Source organism: Poecile atricapillus, chromosome 7 (genome assembly GCF_030490865.1).
Source record: "Poecile atricapillus isolate bPoeAtr1 chromosome 7, bPoeAtr1.hap1, whole genome shotgun sequence".
Taxonomy (NCBI): Eukaryota; Metazoa; Chordata; class Aves; order Passeriformes; family Paridae; genus Poecile; species Poecile atricapillus.
This window is the reverse complement of record NC_081255.1, coordinates 18,008,187-18,030,542: the sequence shown is the minus strand read 5'-3', so window position 1 is coordinate 18,030,542 and position 22,356 is coordinate 18,008,187. Positions and strand designations below refer to the sequence as shown.

The window sequence follows — 22,356 nt, the reverse complement described above, 5'->3', positions numbered from 1 at the left end:
CCAGATGGCAAAGGGAATGGGTTCAGTTGACTTCCAATAAGAAATTTGATTTAAAGCCTCTTTCCCCTGTCACTGCCTATCTCTTTAACTGTTTTGGGTGAAAACTCTTTCCTTGGCTGTTTGGCTAAGGATAGTATTTGCCCTCACCTCCTCTGTGCCAGAAACCCAAGTGCACCCCTGAAGATTTGGAGGCACGGCAAATGCAGCTATCAGCTAGATTTCAGGGACTGCAAAACAAGTGCCAGCACCAGGCTTATACTGTCTTCTCCTCTTTGCAGTTTCTCTTTCAACCTATGGGGTTTTTGTTTGTTTTTAAAAGATTTTTCCCCTGCTTTTTCATCTAAATAAGGCTGGTTTCTTTCTCCTACTTTCACACAATTTAGTTTTTTTTCAGGGAAGAAACAGATGAAAGAATTATTTCTTGTCAGCAAGACTTGCACCTGGGTGACACACAATTCCTTATTTGGTTAAAACACAGCTTAATGGTGTTAGTTTGCATTCTCCTTTATCAGTCTATTCTTTTCTGAAGCCGTTTCAAAGAGCACAATAGGATTCAGAGCTTCAGCATTTGTTGCTACAGCAGTGAGGATGGATGTGGCTGAGTTTCACAGAGACATACCAAACATAATTCAAAGATGCTGCTGACTTAAAGATACATAATCAAAGGTTTACATATGAAGTTTTCAGTTTCCAATAAACAGATTTTGAAGAGGTAGGTTACATTTAGGAACACTTACCATGAGTATCATGTAATGTTGATCATTACATATACTCATGTAATGAGTATCATGTTTCATTTTGCATGCCTCTAACACAAAATCAGAAGGGTTATCATCACTTGGTACACAAACCTCAGATCTTTTAAGTTAAAAGTGTACTTTTAAGTGAAAATATAGGATAGGAAGCCCTAAAGTGTTGTGATTTATACAAGATAGGGTGTACAAGTGTCTTGGAAGCTCTGAAAAGGCTCCAAGGTTCCCTTTGTTCCCTAACTGGACAGTAAGAGTCGAAATTTTGGAACCTCTGGCCTCACAGTTACTGAGGATGCTATTTTGCTTGGGTTTTAATTGCAGTGAGAAGAGCATGGGAGCCTGTATGAGAAAGATCTCTCAGGGCTTTTGAATGAATGTTTGCCTCTACTTAGAGAAGAGCATTCCCACAGGAATGCATTTATTCCAATTTTTATTTTTAGCCAAAATAACTCCATGTCAGTGCAAACCACCCTCATAGTGAAGTGACACACTGCCCTGATCCCTCCACCTGCACACGAGCTAAGGCAGCCAGGACAACCTCCCTGAGGGGCAAGCACTGCAGCCAGACACCAGCTACTGGACCACAAGGTTTTTCTACTTGATGGGCTTCAGTATTACTAAGCAGTTTTACAAAAAGGCTGTTGGCTGACTTCTACTCAAATCTTAATAGGGGGACAGGGCATTAACGTTAAGAGAGATGTCTTGCTTTCTTAAAATACAAGTTTATTAGCCTATAGTGCAACTAGAAATGAAAATGAGTAGTGCCAGAATTCAACCCTAGCAAAGCATGGAAGGGATCCCCACTCCAGCCCTTGAAACAATCACACCCCAGTTTTTTAGGCTGTATTTTATCAACCTCAGCATTTTTTTCTTAACAGCATGCGTGAATGGCTGTGGAATAGCAATGAATCCTCTCGTGCCACAGGAGAAGACTAGGACTTGCAGAGCACCTGGCAGACTGGATTTTTCAGTGTACTCCATCCAGGTACATGTGGCAGACACTGCACAGCCAAAGCTGCAAAGAAAAATTTCTCTTAGCTGGGAGAGAAGGCAGCAGTGGGACCAAATTGTACAGAGTGAAAAGTGGGCAGATGGGCACAGATGAGAGCCACTGTCACTTGGGATTCAGCTTCAGATTTGGGCCCCTGACTCTGGTGGCACTCCCTCCACCACCACTTTTCATCCTTAGTCTCCAACACTGGAATGTAAAATATCCCCCTTCTTGCCTCACCTCTCTAAATTTTCAGGTGGCTACACACAGCCAGCAAATTTGCCCTCTGCAATACCACACAACCACTCTGGTTGGGGCGGAATTCCCCAGTTAAATGACATGTGCAGGGCAGCTCACCTCCGAGCAACTGGGAAGAACACCAAGAAGCCTGCAGTGTTAAAAAGGAACATTTTATTGCAAGAGATTACAAACCTGGCACTATGGCCAAATGTTTCCATTACATCACAATTGCTACCCATGTATCAGGCAACAGCACCTACAAAGCACGGTGGATCGAAATATCCGAAATCATAATGCAATCAGCTTTTTAAAGTAAGTACCACCCTAAGAAGTTTGGGGTTTTCTTTAAACTCAAAACTATATAAATCAATTTTTAAAATATGAAACTGGTGCTTAAATATCCAGGCCACTAACTACTGTTATAAAAAGTGGAAAAGTCTGTTAACCATAGTGCTGAACTAAACAGGGTTTGTTCACAGCCCATAACCATTTAGTTAAAAGCAAGTACTTGTTATTCACTGCTAATGTTTCCACATTTGTTCAGCCCAATTTATCTTCTGTAGGTTTTCAGAATCAGGTAGATTTAATGCATAACTCCTCTTTAAAGCACTGCAGGAAACCTAGAACCATAACTAGCCCAAGAAAAGCATCACAGTCAAAATAGCATTGCATATTCCCATCTCAGTCCTGTGACACTCAGAAACTTTGGATGCTCTTCTCTGAGCCCCAATCCATAACTCGCGTTTCTCCTGTGATCACTTACCTCAAAAAGCTTGGTGATTTCCCTGAGCATGGCTGAAACAGCAGGAATTAGCGCAGGCACACGGCTCAAACACAACCCACACCCAGCAGTTACAGTGCCCACCTTTGCAGGTTGCTCTCCCTCCCCAGCAGGTACCGACACCTCTCCCAGCGGGAGGAGCCAGCAGCTCATTTCCTGACACTGCTGCCCGGGGAGGCAAGCCCTGAGGAAGGAGTTGGATCCTGGGGCAGAGCTGGATGGAGCCCATCAGCCCATGGAAGCAATCCACCTCCTACAGCTCGCCCAGGGCACAGCACCGTACCCGGCAAACTGCAGCAATGCCCAACATGTGTCGTCTGCTCGCCTCCTTTTCCATGTGTCCAGCCTCAACACACTAACACTTGGCAGCTGCTACCACGGGCACTTTAAATTAATCACCTATCCAAGGTTCTACAGAAACATCTTTTCAAGGAATGCAAGCAGAGTTTTAATTTCTAAAGAGAATTTGGAAGTGTCACTGGGACTAGGGAATATAGGCAATCACCTTATTGCAAATGTATGGGGGTGGTCTATGATTTTCCTGAGGCCACTACTAAAGAGACCCTTTACCAGAAACCAGGATAACTTCAGAAACAAGTAGGACTGTGATAAAGAACCAAAGTCAACCAAACAAAAATCACTGTGTCACTGCAGCCTTTATGCCAAAGCAACCTAAGCCAACCTGAACAGACTAACGCTCGTGTTTAGATGTGCAACTCTGGAAATCCAGCTCTTTCACACAGACTGCCACAGAGCCCCTCAAGCCATGGAACATCAGACTGGCATCACAAAGCTACTGATTTTATTTACCCTCTTCTACCACATTATTTAGAATTTTGGTAACTCTAGAGAGGGGGATTTATATTTCCTTGTAGATAATGATAAAAAATATCTGCATTTCCAAACAACAGAAACCAGGACAACAAATAGCCCCACTTGAGGACCAGAGGCTAAGGACAGCTAATAGTACTCTATTTTTTTTTTTTTTTTAAGATTATTCAGCCTGTATCAACCACATATGCAATTAATTTAATAATCAGAAGAGTTCTAGAACTCCTACATATTTTTCAAACTATACCACTAGGATCTGATGCCAGCAGGGCACACAGCCTGTCTCTGAAAACTATTCCTCATCAATAGAATCTCATTTTGGAAACTGATCAGCCCTAGAGCTCACTGCTCTTCAGACACAACCTTGCATTTTAGTGTTACATAAAGTAGCTCGCTATTGGGGTTTAAGGAATTAAATAGAATTAACTAGGGTTTTTAAAATGATTATTATGAATCTAGTAAGAGTTTTTTGCTAATGCAAAATTCTGCACAATATGGCTTCACTTTACAAGCATTCTTAACAACACTAGATAAATATCATTTGCACTTAATTGATTTTTTCATTTGCTAGACAGCCATAAAATATGGTGCTCTCACAAGCACCTTTTTGGTGAGAAGGGTAAACAAGCACTCTATTAAAGCATTATAAACATTCAGGGTGATGTGATCACTTCCCTCTGTTCTGTTTCAACACATTGCTTTAAATTTTCAGTTTTCACATCGTATAAAAAAGTCCCACAAGTATCCACAAATTCAGAAATTGGTTAGTTTGCATACACGATTTGTCTGCAATACAACTTCAACATCCCAGTTATCTTTTCTAAAATCTCTAAAGTATTTATTCCTCCAGCCTTTAAATGTAACAATGTAGATTTTCCACTTACAAGAGAATAAATTTCAACAAGAAAGCTAAACTTAACTGTAGCAATTTGTACAGTTAAAAACCTGACAGCACTAATTTAATGATAACCTTGACAGAGCTAGGATGGCCTTGTCTGAGGCCTCTGTCTTGCACAGCTGTGCATTTTTAGCCCATCTATTTTATCAGAACATTAACAAGCCTCACGTGTTAACTCTGAACTCTGTGCATCCAGGAAGACAGACATTTATTCATACTTTCCACCAATCCAATGTAATGCGTCTGTGAACAATTCAGTTTATTGCAAGTAAATGTACTTTTACTTAAGATCATGAAAAGATTCTAATCTCAAGCAAGACAAATTAATTCCACAAACTTAATTCACACAATGCAAATAAATGCTTCACATTATAGACATTTAGATTTTCTTTAAACCTTTTTATTTAGAGATTTTTCTGGTAAGGAGATATACCATAGGAAAGCAATTTCACTGGCAGTGAGGTATGTATATACTCTACCAAAATACTCCTCTTGCTTTAACTGCTTTTAACTTTATTTACATATAAAGAAAATATCAATGCATATCCTTGGCTTAACTACAGTATCTGTTACCCTATATGAGTAAAATGAAATGTTACTTGCATACAAAATTGATTTGTAGAGGAATCTAATTTGATTTAAACAAAACTCATGTTCTGAAGACAGTTTAAATGAACAAACACAATTCATCATGACCAAGACACCTGCACCATATTTCCATCCTCACAGCACATTTATTTCAATAATTCTGTAAGTAGGTCCTTAGCATGAGCATAGTGTTACAGTTTTCATACATATAATCACATCCAAAACAAGCTCTAAAATTTAAGTTGTAAACATTCTCTTCATATGTAGAAACATTTCAATCTGTGTTTGAATTTTCTAAAATGATCAAACTTTTAAACAGAATTATAAATGAAAAGCCTACTCTAACCGTGTAGTGAGCAATGCTTATTAGTACATTTCTACAGTGTTAAATAAAATAGTAGAGGCAAACTTCTGTAAGCAAGTCAGACTTTAAGTAAATTGTCATAAAAGTAACAAACTTGTTAACAAAAAGATGCTTTGTAATAAAGAAAGTTGGATTGAATCTACTATGATACAAAAACATACGGGTAAATACCATCTTTGTTGACAAGTAGGAGGTAGCATGGATGCACCACTTTATTGTCAGTGAGAAATGCAACTGAAGTAAAGAATATTTCCTTACCACAAATTTCCAGTATTATGTACATATGTCTCTTAGAAATTTGTTTAAACAAGTTTCCCTCCACTTTTTAGTACAAAAAGCCTCATGTGATTTAAAAAAAACACTTACACACCTAGATAGAATAGTACTAATTGCCCTATTTGAACGAAACAGTCTCTTGAACTATGAAGTACATGGTATTTAATGCCCTAAGTTGAGTAAATTGTATTAGCAGTTCTTGGTATTATACAAAACACTACATACATACAAACAAAATATAATAGTATCTTATTTTGCTATGTAATTCTTTTTGGAATAAACAGAACCTTGATTTGGGTAACACTGAAGAGAACGTGGTTTCTTTGTTTTATTAAAATCTGTCTTTTAAGTACCCATGTGCAACAATTTAAAAACGGCGGCCATACATATAATGGTCTTGTATTGATAGTGAACACAGTAACTGACAAAAACATAATAAACCTTAAAAACACATCTTCCACCCTATTATAAAATATAAAGACTACTTACTGTAACTGTTAAGTATTCAATTTATTTTGATGTTATTGTAATCCACTTCCTCTATCTTCTGTCTTTAGCATTTATAAACATAATTTAGTGTAGCAATTTATTTTAAAAAATGATGAAATATTTCAAATTTACATCCAATTAAAATTTAAAATGCTTCTGTGTTCTATGATGCTGCTTCTGCCATCAGTAAAGAAAATGAAGTTTCAGTAATTGAAGCAGGCTTTTTAAGTAGTGATGTGACCTCAACCATGCCAGCTCCAGTCCGTGGAAGATTTGCGTTGACAATGTGTCGCTGCAAGTGCTTTATCCAGTCTTCTTGAACAGACAAAGGTCCTCGAAAGACCAGACCACAAAACCTATGCAAATATTAAAATTAATCCATCAAGATACATCTATCTCTACTGAAAAATTATAAAATAAAGACACTAAGAGGAAAGTCTTATTTTTTTTTGAAGTTTGTTTCTACATGTTTTAGCTGAAAAACTTATTGAGTTCATTATTAGTAACTGTGAGCACAAAACCCTGCAACTTATACAACTCACATTCTCACACTTTCAATGCCAGCATTATAAATCTGTTGTCCTTATATAAGGTTTCTTTTCAAGAACCTTATTACTCAGACATGACCAATATCATTTTAGCTACAGAAACAATTGGCAATCTAACACCCAAGTGTGACTGAATCAAATCCTTTTGTTCAAATAAATGAACACAGACAATTCCTTTCCCCTCTTATTATTCTATTTAATCACAAACATTTATGGATACAATAACGAATCTTTGTATAAATAAAAGTGGTAAAGCTCTCAAGAATGTACTCTTCCAATTAAAGTAGCACTATGTACCTGCATCTGAGTATGTAAACTTCATCAGCACTATGAGGTAACGGCAGCATTTTCTTCTTGCTTCCAGATCTTGACCTTGACTTCTTTTGCTTACAGTCTAAAGCTAAGAAGAGAAATTTTCATATGTGAAAGTAATACTTCAATGAGTGTTAGTCAAACAGAGATATTCAGTAAGTATTCCCTATAGCAATAATGAAAAGACATCTACCTCCTTGCTTTTCTATATTTAATTATAATGTAATTCCAAAACAATTATAGTGTATTCTAAGAAATACACTGGCAAAACACCTGAGCTGGTTTTTCTTAGCTTAGCATTGTGCTTGCTCTTTGAAAGACTAGATAATGGACATTCACCATTAAACTGTTGTTTTAGTATCAGCAAGCACCTACAAACCTACTGCAGAATTAAACAGAAGCAAAGCACAACTGAAAATTCCTTTTCATGCATAAAACACTGTCAAAATCTCAGAACCTGTTTTGTAGTTCAAGTACCATCATAAGGCCACTCATGTTCAACTAAGTTACAACGTTACGAAGTTGTAGCTTTCAGCTAGTATAATCAGGATTTTCTAGCTTGAATAAAACACCTGCCATTTGTTTCCAACACAAAACAAAAATCTGTCCTTTTGTTCTAAGAATTTCAAATGAAGCTTCCCCTTCACTCCTGCCCAAATTCTAATGAAGCTTACAAAAAGTATGTATTAGTTTTTGGCAGTGGGAGCTGGTATTAGGGCAATCAACAGAGATGGCAAGGCCACTTTTTAAATTCAGTCTAAGCATTTGAAACTGTGTATGAAAGTAACATGTGAACAGGAAACACACAGCAAATGAGTTCAGACAGCTTTGAGGTCTGTATCTCCCATACAGAAATGTAATGGGAACCTGAAACAAAACCTGGAGATTCTAAGAAGCAGCCGAAGTGGGGGATGAGTGGATTAAACTGAATTAATATTGTTATGATGCAAACAGCTGATAAAGCCCAAGGAGTTTGTGACTGCTTGAACTGAGAAGTGTATCTAGCTACACACTATTCCAAAACACGAGACACCAACAATAGAACTCCCAACACAAAAACGTTTTGCAAACAACCAGTTACACCACTTCAACAAAAACTCCACAGGAACCAGAAAGACAGTACCAGGTGGTATTCTTGATACCAAGAAGGCATAATGTTATGCTACTGAAGCATCTTAACAGTAAAATGGGGGAAAAAAAAAATGTTACACTTGGCTAAAGTTTTGACTCCTAGGATATAAAACAGAAGAATTAACCTCTAAGCATTCTGAAGCATAAGACATTGTCTGGTGAGGTAAAACATGTTGATTTAAAGAACACAGTCTTGATTGTATCCTTAATTTTTTTGTGCCCTCCAAATGAGCATCACTCAAGCTTTTACCTTGTAGCCCAACTTTTACCTTGGTATATATACCAGACATTTCCCAGTTCTATCCCCAGACTTAAAGATTCCTATCTATCTAAAACGTAGAATGATTTTCTGACGCTTGAAGGTACCAGAGAACCAATAAAATAAGTGGAAAGCAGACACCAACCTAGAGAGACTTCTTCAGATCAACATTAGGAAAATGAGGCTTAACAGCATTTTTTTTTCTGACAGCAACAACAAAACCAGTCTGGATAAAAAGGCAGTAACCCAAGGCAGGGGGGAGAGAGAGAGAAAGAGAAATGGCCAAGATGCCTCTGAAAAAGCATCAAGGGGCTCTTAATACTTTATTCTCTCACCAGAAACATACTCTTCATTTAATTAGGAAGAGAAAAGCTAACTACCATATCAGGTAGGAACTACCACATATTAAGTATTTTACATACCGCAACTTCAGGAACACCATCAGCAATGTCAGTAGATAAAACACTGGAACCCGGACACCCATGCTTTGAAGAGAACTGTTTGTATGAGGGGCAACTTATCTGCAGCAGTTATTACAGCAAAGGCTTTGCCTTTGCCAATTTATGTGAAACATTATGGGAAGAAGGGAAATAGAAGTAGGTATTATCCAAGTACAAACATTGTCCATGAGTTGCATCTGATGACAGTTGATGTCAGTTTGTATGAGTGGGAAAAAAAAAAGACGCAAGTAGTGACAACAGACTCCTCCTAGAGAGCCAACCTGTATTTGGAACAAGAACTTGATGATTTCCTTGATGTTGGCAAAGACATTCCTTCTCATCAAGAAATTTGATTCTACTCGCATACATCCAGAGCATTTCAGAGAGATTTCCCTTTCCTGTAAGACCTGGATTGGTCTTCTGCAGCAGATTCCTGACACCTAATGGATTTGTGTGAGTATAATCATCTTTGTGTGAGTATAATCATCTAAGAAAAAAACCCCTCTGAACTACCATGCAATCAAACAAGAGCCACACTGACAGAAACTGCCATAATGAACCAGGAAAGGTAGATTCTACTTCCTTGAAAAGTAGAATCTTTACCTTTTCCATGAACAACGAGAAAACAAGGAAAACAAAAGATGTTCTCTGAGCCATTTATGATGGAGGCTCTATTATATAAGGAAATTATAAAACAAAGAGAAGAAAGTACCGCAGTAAAAGATCATGAAAAAGGATTCAGACTGCACTATCAATTCTCGGAGCAACCTAGCTACATTTGAAAGTAAGTTTGCCCAAGCAAGAAGTTGTTGTGAAAGACAGAAAACACTACGAATACTAAACCCGTGTTCTGCAAGGGTCATTTTTTGTTCCCTTTGTCTTCCAAGATAGTGAACATATTCTTCTACATTTTAGGGAGCTCAAAGCAGCACCAGTATGTTTTGAAGTCACTCCAGTGAAGATGGAAAGCGAGTAAAGAAGGAGGAATATCTGAGTAAAGCTCATTGAAAAATACAATTCAAACAGCAGTTATGAGGCATATGTATCATTATCCATCACATTAATTTCATTTTGTCTATCCAGAGAGCAGCAAGTTTAAAGAAAGTCATATGCACATACAGAACTCTGTTGATACAATGCTTACAAGTGGTTGCAAACATCAAGTAAATCACACAGTTGCCTCAGCCACTGCCTCCCCACAAAGTAGCCATGTTCTGACCAAAATTCAATTCCTGCTTTTTCTGTGTCTTTACTGTAAGAAAACATGACCTCCTCAAAAAGAATATTTTTATCTCATCTGGGAAGAGACTAAGGATAATTTAGCTCTAGTAAGCTGCATCAAAACTGCAGCAAATTGCTAGAGAGAGGCAGGAATTACCTATCATTAACACTACTTTGTAGTTATAACAGCTTCCAATCTACCATTCCTCATTCTCCATAAAGACCTACTTCTTTTTGGAAGAAGTCTCATTCAAATTTGGCCACCTGGTGCTTCATAGCTAATAACTGAAAAACTTTCTGTAAACAACCAGTCACATCACTTCCTCAAACTTCTGATACAACATGATGGAAAAACAACCCATCTAAACCAAAAGACTATCAAACTTTGGAGGAATCTCCTTGAGATACTTATGTACAATTTCAGAGCATGCTACTTCAAAAAAATATATGCTAGGTAAAAACACTGCATACAAAAACCTCTGTGATGACTTATCAAGAAAGACTACAAGCAGATGGACTATAGGTTTCAACAAGCATGCCTAAATGAATTAGACAGGTCACAATCAGGGGCCCTTTCATGCCATGACATTTAGTCTGCAGCTCCAAATTAAAATGCTCTGCTTCCTGATGCCACCCAACATGAAATACCTCTTATTTCAGGAAAACTGAAGCTGGGTCTTTTATTAGGACTTCATTACTTTTGTCAAAGTGTACATAAGCTAAAACAAGTTGAATAATTGGACACATAAATGGAACTACTTAACCATTTGAAAACACTTCCAGTTAAAAAGTATAAAATAATGTACTTGTCTATCTTTCTTGTACATTTAGTCACTAATTTTTCAAATTCAATCACTTGCTAACTAGCCTCATCACTACTGCACAGTGAAGTACATTAAAAAAAACAACCCTCCTATCATTTTTGCTCCTTACAGGATTTTACAGGATACTGAAAATCAGATCTTCATGCCAGTTGATTCATTATGACTGTAACAGCACAGAATGATGACACACAAAGCCAGTGGATCTCAGATTTCTGTGCAAATGATATGCTTTCACCACAAACATCCCAAAGCTACAAGTTTGACATAACAACATTTGAAATCATTTCAACATGTAGTTGCCCTCATGAACTGCTACCTCAGTCACACCGCTTGAAGACCAGACTCCTTGCTCTGTACTTTATTGTTCCCTCCCAAGCTTCTAACAAAGCAGTCTCCACCTACAGAAGCAGAGACCAGAGAAGAAAGTGGTGAATCCCAGAAGATGAAAGCCAGTAAGAAGAGACTGAGTATGTGAAAAGAGTCAACAAAGAGAAGATGTAGAAAGCTAGGGTGCAAGAAAGAATCAAGAGACTTGGGGAGAGCCAGGGCAGGAAGGAGCAAGAGAAGCCCAGAGAGGAAAAAAGAAAAGAAGCTGAATATACAACTATAATGAAGAATAGTGAGATGCATTTTGAAGATTTTTTGTAGGTTTGTCCAAAACTCTAAAGATACTCAGAGGAAAGAAGCAGGTTGACCACCTGCTCTGAGAAATGCCAATGTGTTGCTACACATCAAAACAGGTATAAAAAGAAATTATCATCTACTCAAGATGAGCAAATAGATCATCACATTGTTAAAAATTGGACTGAATAACAACAAAAGAAGTTCCAGCCCAACATCTGAAGACACACCTATTTGCTCTACAGTGGATCTATAATGCATTGGTATATAGGCACAAATAAAGTTTAATAAAGACTAAACTCAAACAGCCAACAGCCTAAGAACTTTCACTTCTAGGATGTTTTTAGTGAGTCCATTCTCCAGACCTACCATTATGCTTAACACTGTCTACTATACTGCTAAAATTGTCAAGTTGCATTTGAAAAGAAAAATAGGCTAAGATTTAACTAAATATGATGACATTACTGACTGAAGAAGCAGGGCATCTGCTAGAAGAGCAATATGGTAACAGTCCATATCAAAAACACATGCAGACAAATGGAAAATCCAAGACTAGTACATAAGCTAATGTAATGCTTTGGAAAGGTCTCACTTTGGTGGCATGCAGAGATCACGTATTTCTCATGTATTTCTCCTAAAAAACAGTAGTGCCTAGATAGATCCCATAGCAACTGCCAGATAGAAGAATTACAGTGTTCATGTTTAGACACCATTATTGTATTACAGGAAGAAATGGAGATAATTATTCACCTGATATGATTTATTTTTGGTAGTTATTTTTGCTTTGGAAGATATAAGAAAGGCTTAATGAGAAGGAACATGTATAAACATGTCCTCATTGTCTCCATACAACAGCTGAAGACCATTGAAGGTTCAGCTGTGGCTGAGGTCCAGCTGAAGACATCTCGAAATTGCTCTCAACTGCAACCATTATTTATATTAATTATTTGTTTTAATAAGAAAACCCAAGATCTACCCAGGAGCAACACTCACAAGTGTGTATTTGTGTATACTTTAGAACTAGTGTGTACTAGTGAAACATTGCATAAAAATAATTCTCTTCACAAAACTTATGTTATTAAAGTGGAATATCAAATAGAACTGTTTAGAAGTGTATTGTTTGGTGTACAAGCCTTGCATTAAGCTTGCTTGAATGAGAAGTCAATGAGCGAAGTTTACAACCTTCACAGAGTTGCAACAGAGTAATGACTAAGTTACTACAAATATACATTGTTGCATGATGTTACAGCTAGAACTCAACATTGACTCCTTTTAGTCAATGGTTTCAGCGACAGGCCTTTATCCATGGTGTAAGTTATTTATCTGGCTTAGCTCCAGCAAGCAAAATATTTTTTTTTCCCAAACTTTTGTTTCTAACCTTTTATTTAAACTTTGTTTCTAACCCCATTTTGTTTCCAACCTAATTCAAAAGCAACTTTTAGGTCCAACAATACAAGACTCATGAGTTTTCTTCCCATTCTTTTAAGAAAAATGGTGACTGTTCTGATGACCATGCAATTACTTCACTAGCAAAATATGTTTCTTACAGAAGACAAACAAAAATCCCTGAAAGTACTTAAACAAGCTTCCTTCACTTTTTCCACTTAGCAAAAGGGAAGCCAAGTACAAAGCACTTGTCCAGGATTCAGTCTCTGTGTACTACCCTGTTTGCCAGTGCCTCCTTCACTGAATTACTGTTATTAATGTTCAATTTAAATAAATAACTATTGAAAAATACTTCCTCGGTAGGTATATAAGGAAAGGAACTTACTACAGGGCTAATATCAAATCACAGCAGTGGTAAATGAAGTTCCCTACCATCACCCTTCTAATGAGTAACTATGAAAATTTTCAGAATCACTGACTAAAGGCATATTCTTCTACATGTTACGTATTACTGCATCTGCTTACTTCCTTCCAAGTCTGCTTTGTTATAGTATTAATGTAGTGCAATGTAAGACCTGGCAGCCATAGGCCCATATTATGAAAGTGTTTCTTTTAGCCTTCTACAGAGAAAGCCTGCTACTCGGTTTGTTCCTCTTAGCATAATGAATTGTATTTGCAGATAAAAAAGAGATTTCACATTTTCCAAGAGCATTTTGTTAAAGTCTGTGTTTGTTGACACAGAAAACTGATGGTTGCCCTTCTTAATCACAGAATATTTCAGGCTTCATATCTCCAAGTTTTCCTCATTATATTGTATCTCTGCTCTTTAATTTGCTGCTGATCATGTGAAGTACCACTAATCTCAGCAATAACCCAAGTAAACTCATAAACTGCCTACAGCCAAACAAGCTGCAGGTCTCTGAAAACAAGTCAAAATATGGCATATTAGAAGAATTTCAAAATGAAGTGTATTTTAATAAAAAACATTAATAGCAATGCCAAATGCTGTACTACCCTCACTCGGTGTCAGAGCAGGTAGTTCTTGGGTTGTGAGCCAAACAAGATATGAAACCAGCTACATACAGTATGTTGTTAGAAATGTACAAAGCGTAAAATTATTTGCTTTTCCTGTTTTACTGCAGTATTCTTTGTAATTATATGCACTAGACAGTAAAAACTACTTGTTGTATCGTTGCCTTTTTTTTTCTCCCCACCGCTCTCATTTCTGAGATACTTTAAAACACTTCAATAGAAGGCAAACTATCTGGTCTGGAAGTTGTGATATCATAGAGAATGAATTTAAGCAACCATCTCTTAGTTTTGCTTACATACCTTAAGTGTTGGATCCAAAATCAAAGACTAAGAATGAAAATCAGACATGAGAGTGGACAACAGCAACATACGTTTTCTTACAAGTTGCTGAAGTTTTATGGCAAATAAACTGTTTACCAGCAGAAGCTTCAAAATTATTTTGAATTAACATATGCTTTTGTCCAGTCTGATGAAGAAAATGTATCATAGACAGACTTGCTTTTACATCTGTAACAAAACATACCTGTCCCAGTCAAAAGTCCAGCACTCTTCTTTCGTGCATAAGCGCGTAAGTGGTTGGACAGGCTAACAGCACTTGTAAACGTCGTATTGCAATGCACACACGTTCTAAGCTTCACAGGCATACCTATCATTCAAAAGAAAACTATAATCCAGTTCTCTCTTCAAAAAATGAAATTCTCAAAGCGTTGTAAAAAGTTTTCTGCAATAAAGATGGTTTAAAATATATTCACTGCATTGACGCGATTGTTTAGTATATTAGAAGGATCCAAGTTAACCGTTATTAGTTTTCCACCTAGTGCTTTAAGCCAAACCATGTTATTTGAAAAGAACAGAAAGGAGGCAACTTGAGCCCAGTAGGCTACTCTGCATTCAATACCTACTACCAAGCTCCTACATCTCCACATAATGAAGCTCTAATTCCAAAATACAATCCTGCAATTTGAATAGCACAATTCTGTTGAGAAATTTCAGAGCTTTCAGAATTTCCAATAACAAGAATTTGAAAAGTCAAGTTGAGAAAGTGGTAATTAAAAGTGTTTTACCCATAAGACCAAAGCACTCAATACTAAAATTAGGCTGCTGTTGAAGGCTCAGAGAAAAAGGTGGTAAAACACACCACTGAACAGCTGTTAGACAAAACATTTTGTTCAGTGCATTTTCTGTTCATTACTTTAGATGCACAATTGATAATGAAAGTAAATGATTTGAAGTTTTTTGCTAAAATCTTTGTGCTAAATAAATATCAACAAAGCAACATGCTATTTATCACATGAAAACAATGAAACAATACTGAACTCCTCACTTACAGGCAAAGAAACCATTATAACTTATCTCCTGCTCAACTTCACCATATTTCGCCCTGCCTTTTATCAAAGATATATTGTTTTGGTCAACTAACATTTCAGGTTCTCTACTAATAAATTATTAGAAGAATAAATGAAAAAGCTAAAACTACTCAGCTGGAAAGTCTCTGCAGGAAAGAAAAGAATGCTATTCTCCAGCAGCCCACAGAAGACATGCTGTTTTTTCAGGCAAGTTACAGAAGAAGAACACCTTGTTGGTAAAAGCCTTTTTAAAACTAAAACCAGAATTAGGAATATTTGCCGCTTTTAGGAAAAAACAGAAGACTTTCAACTTGATGTTATTTTCTTATTAACTCAACTGGCACAGTGCGTTAGTTATCAAATTCTGTTACCTCAGCCACAGAAAACTATCGGGCCCCATTCAGAACTGTTAGTACTATGCGAGCGTATGTGTGTTTTTATTTGGTTGTTCATCATAACCAAACAGGTTCTACCCTAGTACTGAGCAGTAAATATTACACAGAAAGCAAAACACAGTGTCAGGTTTGGCAAGCTATCCCTCCAGCATTGTTTTCAAATCATTAAACCTGTCAAAGACACACTTCCTTTATTAAGCAATCTCCTGTCTTAAGGGACAACCACAGACGTACAGAAGACATAAAATGTAATTCTTTTCCACTTCTACTATGTCATTTTAGAAAGCCACCTTTCTTAAGAGATTTATTGCCACACTTTTATAGCTCCCTAAAAGAACTTCTGAGCACATCAGAATGTTGGGGATTTTTGTTTAAAGGAAGAAAAGAATATAGGTGAAAAAGCACTAGGCACTGCCAATTTTACTAACCTGGTTAATAACAAGAAAAGAAACAGCACCAAAAAAAGTCAGGGGTATAAAAATAAGATCCTGCTCCTCAGTCTAGAGAATCCTGCAGCATTGGTGGTGTCCAGCCAAGAAACCAGTAAATGCAAGCTCTACATACACATTAAAAAGGATGTTGTAAGAGTTCTCCAAGACTAGAAACAATTCTCATGTGACAAGTAAGTTAAAAACATCACCCTAAGAGCCTGCTCTATTAGTATACAGAGTAGCTAGGAAGTTGATTGTAGAATTGTTTCATTAGCACAATTCTCAGTGGAGGGACAATCTAGGTCCTTACTGGTCAGAGACATTGGAAACCTGCTGGCTACAACTGTATGCCAACAAAGCTTGAACCAGCACAGGCTGTCACTCAGGATAGACAGGCCCTAAGCAAGCATGAGTTTCTCACAGCAGCCACAATTTGCAACAAACAAGAATTAATCTATGTTGTAAGAGTATGTTTGCCTAAAACCATCAAAATTAGTTGACAGTGATTCACCAATTTGCAGCATTATGCATTTATAATGGTATCAACAGTTCTGTTAGTTTGAGCAAATGCTCCTTGCACAAACCTTGAAGACTTCAATGCAATATTCCCAAACCAGGTGTTTTAATGCCTGAAAACAGGGTTGCAAGCCCAAACATTTCAGAACTGTTAGTCTACCTAATATGCATGGACACTTCAACTTGTTTACTGCAGGATGTTGTCTTCTTCCTTACTAAGGCTCACTTTGTGTCCACTTTCAATCTGCATGCCCAGTCATATGCAGAACAGGAACTATATTCCATGCAAAAACCCTTCAGTGCTGCTGAGGGGTTTTTTCACTTTAGGAAAAACATGTCAGAAAAAATTTGCTGTGCTACCTCTCGCAGTCAAGTGTCCTCTGGAAACGAAACAAGAATTAAATGAACAGAATCCCAAATATAATACTCTGCACTTGTACATTTTCTATGAATTATATGGTTCTTTGGAAATGTTTTCAAGAAGCACCTTCTTACCTGACTGCATAGTCAAGTCCATTTTTTGTGGCTGATACATCAATGGACTGTCTTCATTTAATGGAAGAACACATTTCTGAACAAACCTCTTTCTTGCAGTTTGATTATGAATCTTTTGAGGGGAAATATCAGGATTCCTCTCTTCTCCTAACCTCTTGTTTTTCAGGAGTTCTATCAGTGTAAGTGACTGATTTCTTTTTTCATCATGCAGCACTGCTTTTGTTTCATCACATTCATTTAGGAAACTCAGCCCTTCTTCCTCCGATGCAGACACAGATACATCTTCAGTCTTTAGGCCATTATGGTATGCTTCAAGAGGTATAACATTCTGAGATAAAAAGTCATCATTTGATGCAAATTTCTGAGCAACAAATGGTCTGGGAATAATACGGCGACTGTTCAAAGCCTTTAGGATTTTTTCATACTTCTCTTCATTTTGCATCATCTCATTCAGAACACAGATGGGAGACTTGTGTGCATCCCACTTGGTTTTGCCAAGCCTCTTCAGGTGTCCTCGCACATGATTAGACAATCCAATTTTAGTATCGAACCAGCCACCACAGAGCTGACATGTATGCTCAGAGGAAGTTTCAGATTTCTCAATTGCTACAAAGAAAATAATTATAATGTTTTTTGACAATTATATACAGTTAAACATGACAACTGCAAATCACAAAGAAGACGCTTTACAACAAGATAAAGTATGTCTTGTTCAGTGCTCAATAAATCCCTTTACCCCCCCCTTTACTTCGTACCCAAATAAAAAACAAATCTTACCTTTTCTAACACGTTTAACAGGAGTCCCTGTTCCAGCTCTTTTAAAATGCTGCATTTTGTCACTTGTTGCTATCTGTTCTGGTGAAACAACATGACGAGCTTCATAGCTTAGTCCAGCTCTGTGAAGATGTCCTCTGACATGATTGGACAAGCCAACACCTGTTTCAAAGGTTGCTGGACAGTACGGGCACGACTTCTTTTCAAGCGACAAATCAGTCCAGTGGAAAACTGAATTATGCTTTGGCAATGCTGATCCTACATTTTCTAAATTCTGAGGATCATGCAAATCATGCAAGAAATTACTACTCTCAGCATCTTCGTAATACTCAAAATAAAAGCCATCATTCTGCTCATAACCAAGTGAAGATTTATCACCAGCTTCATTATCTTCCATTTTACCTTTGAATATGGGGAATAGGTTTACATGCTCCTGATTAATATCATTGTAAGATTCATCCTCCACAGACTGTGTAGTGTAATCACATAGTTCAACATTATCCCATGAACTTTCATCCTCCGTTTCATAGCTGTCTTTTTTTTCAGCAGAGTTTAGTTTCTGTAAAACAACAACAGTCATTTTATGCAGAAAATCTGGACAGCAATCCAAATCATCTCCTGTAACAGAGCCTTCCCTCTTGGATTCTTTAACCACTCTTTTTACAGCTACATGCCTATGATCTTTACAGCCTTCTGCCCTTTTGCAATCAAGGCTATTTGAATCCATGACAAAACAATTATTACTTGATGAAGAAAATAAACGTAAAGCACTGACAGATTTGGACTCTTCCTTTTTTAAATGCAAAGGGTAAGAGTCACTAGATTTTTTAATACTCCTGTAGTTTTCATATTTGTGTCTATATAAATAATTACTTTTTTTGGCACTAGCTTTCTGCTTTGCTGCTTGATGAAAACATTTACGCTTTTGGTCAATGCTATTTCTAATAAAAAAGTTCTTGTTTGTAGAATTTAGATTGCACACACTTACAGATGACTGTGAAACGCTTTTCCGAGCCTTCTGTATCCTGTAGGGTCTCTTGTGAAGTTTTGCGAAGTTACTGGACTGTGAAGTAGAGCCAAATGATCTTTTTACATCCTGTTTTAAAGCAGAGTTCTTTGGAAAAGTAGAAGAATGTTTCATCAATTGTTTTGTCCTGCTACGAAAATCTAAAGTTTCTTCTATTATGCTGCCTTTTCGTTTCTCTAGTCTAAGATGGCTACCAAAGGGATCAATGCATGATGCTGAATGCAAATATGCCATGTGTTTTTTTAAAATGCTTCTAGCTGAAGTAGCAAACGGACACAGCTTACACATATACGTTGATGACTTTCTTGAGGATCCTAAATAAGGATCTTTCAAGGATGCCTTTTTCTGAGTTTTTCTCTGGGACAAGTCACTACCAATAATTGAACATTTGACTACTGCTCCATGAGCGATCCCTCGATGGCATTCCAGTTCATTTTCTGTCACAGCCATGAAATTGCATTCCTCACAACAGTAATATCTTTTATCTTTTTCATGGGTCTTTGCATGCTGCACAAACGTTTTGGGACAATTGGTACCAAATACACACTGTGGGCATTGTAACCGTGCACTCCTACCCTCATCCTGAAGTTCTTTCAGCTCACGGATTTCTTCCATCAGTTTCTGCCTTCTTTCCTGGTGAATTATCATATGTTTAAGAAGTGAATTACGATCTCGAAATGTCCTTCCGCATTCCCTACATGCATAGGGCCTGGGGACATTGAGATGTCGGAAGTGACTGTTCCCATCTAAATGGTACATCATATGCCTATGCAGATGTTTCTTCTCTCTAAAATTCACATTGCACTTTGTACAGGGATAAAATGATGGTTCATCAGTACTGAAAGTAGATGGTGGTTCAGAATCATTCTCTTCACATTTATTTTTCAAAGTATTGGATAGAAAAGTGCTAGTGTGAACAGGAGAAGTATCTTCTGCACAGTTACTAGTGGGACTATAAATGAGCTGCTGGATAGCATCAACAGTTTCCAGCTCTTCATCTGTGGATTCAGGCTTTACTTTACTCAATGAATATTTCTGTGGTTCTACTATTTGTAGCTCCTCATTCTGCTCTAAGAATTCAACATTTAATAGTTTTGATTTACTAGGAATACAACTGGTATCATCAAAACAATCTTCAGTATAGCGTGTTATTTTACTAACATCCATTTTCCTTTTTCGTTTCTTTTCTAGCCCTACCTTACAGTGAATGGGAGACTTCTCTATTGTTTCTTCATTTGTCATAAGAAACTGTATAAACTCTTTCTGCGGATCCCAGCTGGGATCACATCCCGATCTGAAGCCACCTGTACCTGAGGAAATGCCTGTTAATGTATCAACACAATCATCTTTTAATAGTATATTTTTATCATCCTCACAAACTTCTACTTGGTCTACTAAAGTGCTGTCTACACTATTTCCTACTGTTTTCTGTGAATCACAACCAATTGAAGCAGAGGTAGGTAGATTTTTAATGGAATGAGTCAGGTTCTTAGCATGTGCTACATCAGGTAACAAAAATAAAACTTGGTGCTGATTTGATTTCTGCGTTGTACTCTTTGCAGGCAGCTGAAGATCATGAACCACTGTCAAAGTTGAGCAGGAATCTGCTAGATGACCTCCAGGCTGTCCAGTGGTTAATGAAACGCTGCCTTTATTCATAATGGAAGTCTTTGTTGAGGTGGAGTGTGAAACTGGTCCATTAACAGCAGTTCCTCTAGACAAAAAGTTTTCACTAGAAACAGTAGGAGCACCAGTGTGTATAAATAGAGAAGCCTGGCCTCCACTTAAGGCTTTTTCAGATCTGTCCCTTGATAGCTCCTCAGTCAGAGTCAATGTGTTGCTCTTCTGAAATGACGTCTCACTCTCTTCTGGTTTGGGAATGCCACTTTCTTCCTCAGATACAAAATTATCATCACATAGGATTTCTTCCTCTTTAGCACCAGTGACTCCAGTATTTATCTCTAAATCATCCATATTGCTGGTCTGTCCATTAAGTATATTTATACTAAAAAACAAACAAGAAAAAGTCAGGTAATTGCAGAAATAAATAACGATAACTTTAATTTACAGCTTTTCTTCAGGATCACTCTTCACACTGTAATCTAAAAAGATATTTTGAACTTGTCAAAAATCTGCTTTTCATTTAGGACACCCAGAACATTTATAGTGAATCAATGAAGCAATAAAAAACCAGAATTTTTTTGATATGCAGTATTAATAACCATACAGCAAACTAATCACTGCCAAATATCCCAGTTCAAAGAAGCCTGAGACCTACACACATGCAAGATGGGGAAAATTAGATTGCCAAACAAACACCAATACATTCTATATGTACATAAATACAGATTATCTTCAGTTGTTCTCCAGAAGCAAAAGTAAGGAGAAAAGGCTACCCAGATATCTATTAACAATTCTGTTTTTTCTTTAAACATACTTTTTTTAGGAAACTAAAATAGTCTTTACATTTCTCAAGGCAGCACTTTTTTCAAAGTACTTCCATACAATTAACCTGATGCTACAGGTCTGCCTTGCCTGCAGAAGGAAAAAGCACAGTGAAGCTGATTTTGAGGATCTGATTAGTTACAGAGTGACAGAGACACAGCAAAGGATCAAACTCACTGAAGAAACCAGGTGTCTTCCTATTCCCTTCTCACAAAAGGACTCTCCTTGCTTCAAAACAAATAAAACCCATTTGCTTATAAGTACTTATTTTAAATGATAAGCAAATTAAACAACATCTTATCAAAGGTGGGGAAAAAAATACTGTAAGAACAAAACATTTCATTAGGATTTACCTACCAGATGAAGTCACCGTGTTGAATCCAGAGTATGACACTAGCAATATCTTCCAGTACAGAGAACTACTGCATATTAATTCCCTGTGGGTGGCCTTGTCTTTCTACAAGTGACTCTTATTCATACATCAAATAATCTATTCAGTGCTTAGTGAGCACAAAGGAGTTGCCTACACATGAAAATCAATGTGTGACCAACAGAAATGTTAACTTTAGTTTACTCTGGCATTCACTTTTTATATGGGTCCTCAGAACACAGTGAGCATAAGGCATTAAAATATTCATCTAGCAGTCAGGACATCTATATTTTACAGAAATCACATATTTTACCCTTAGAGAGTACAACTCACTTTGATCTTTTGGGCAATTTGATTCCTGCAATTATAGTTTCAGTTACTAATTAACATTTTGAATAGAACTCAGTTAAAAGGAGCTATTACCTAGACTCTTTGAATTAAGGTGTTATAACTCACAACAAATATCCATGGCTTCCTGCAATGGTCCTTTATCAAAATCCAGGAAGACCACTTCGGACATCCTCTTCTCCTAAGGAGAGAAAACAACCTAGTTGAACAACACCAGTTTCATCT

At 37.2% G+C, this 22,356-nt stretch overlaps 1 protein-coding gene across 14 annotated transcripts in view; it reads right to left on the bottom strand.

The window, feature by feature from the left end:
• Positions 1-2,134: 2,134 nt before the first annotated feature.
• The window catches only part of ZNF644 (zinc finger protein 644), an 81,660-nt gene continuing 61,438 nt past the window's right edge, over positions 2,135-22,356 (bottom strand). For 9 of the 14 annotated variants that reach the window (XM_058842313.1, XM_058842321.1, XM_058842310.1 and 6 more), the window contains 5 exons: positions 22,240-22,312; positions 17,945-20,973; positions 17,168-17,773; positions 7,056-7,158; positions 2,135-6,566 (listed from right to left, as the gene is read on the bottom strand). In XM_058842313.1, the coding sequence (XP_058698296.1) occupies positions 6,374-6,566; positions 7,056-7,158; positions 17,168-17,773; positions 17,945-20,942 (3,900 nt within the window). In that variant the 5' untranslated portion in view covers positions 20,943-20,973; positions 22,240-22,312 and the 3' untranslated portion in view covers positions 2,135-6,373. Of the gene's footprint in view, positions 6,567-7,055; positions 7,159-14,507; positions 14,631-17,167; positions 17,774-17,944; positions 20,974-21,590; positions 21,642-22,206; positions 22,313-22,356 lie in introns of all 14 variants that reach the window. The other 5 variants (XM_058842319.1, XM_058842323.1, XM_058842317.1 and 2 more) reach the window with 3 other exon arrangements.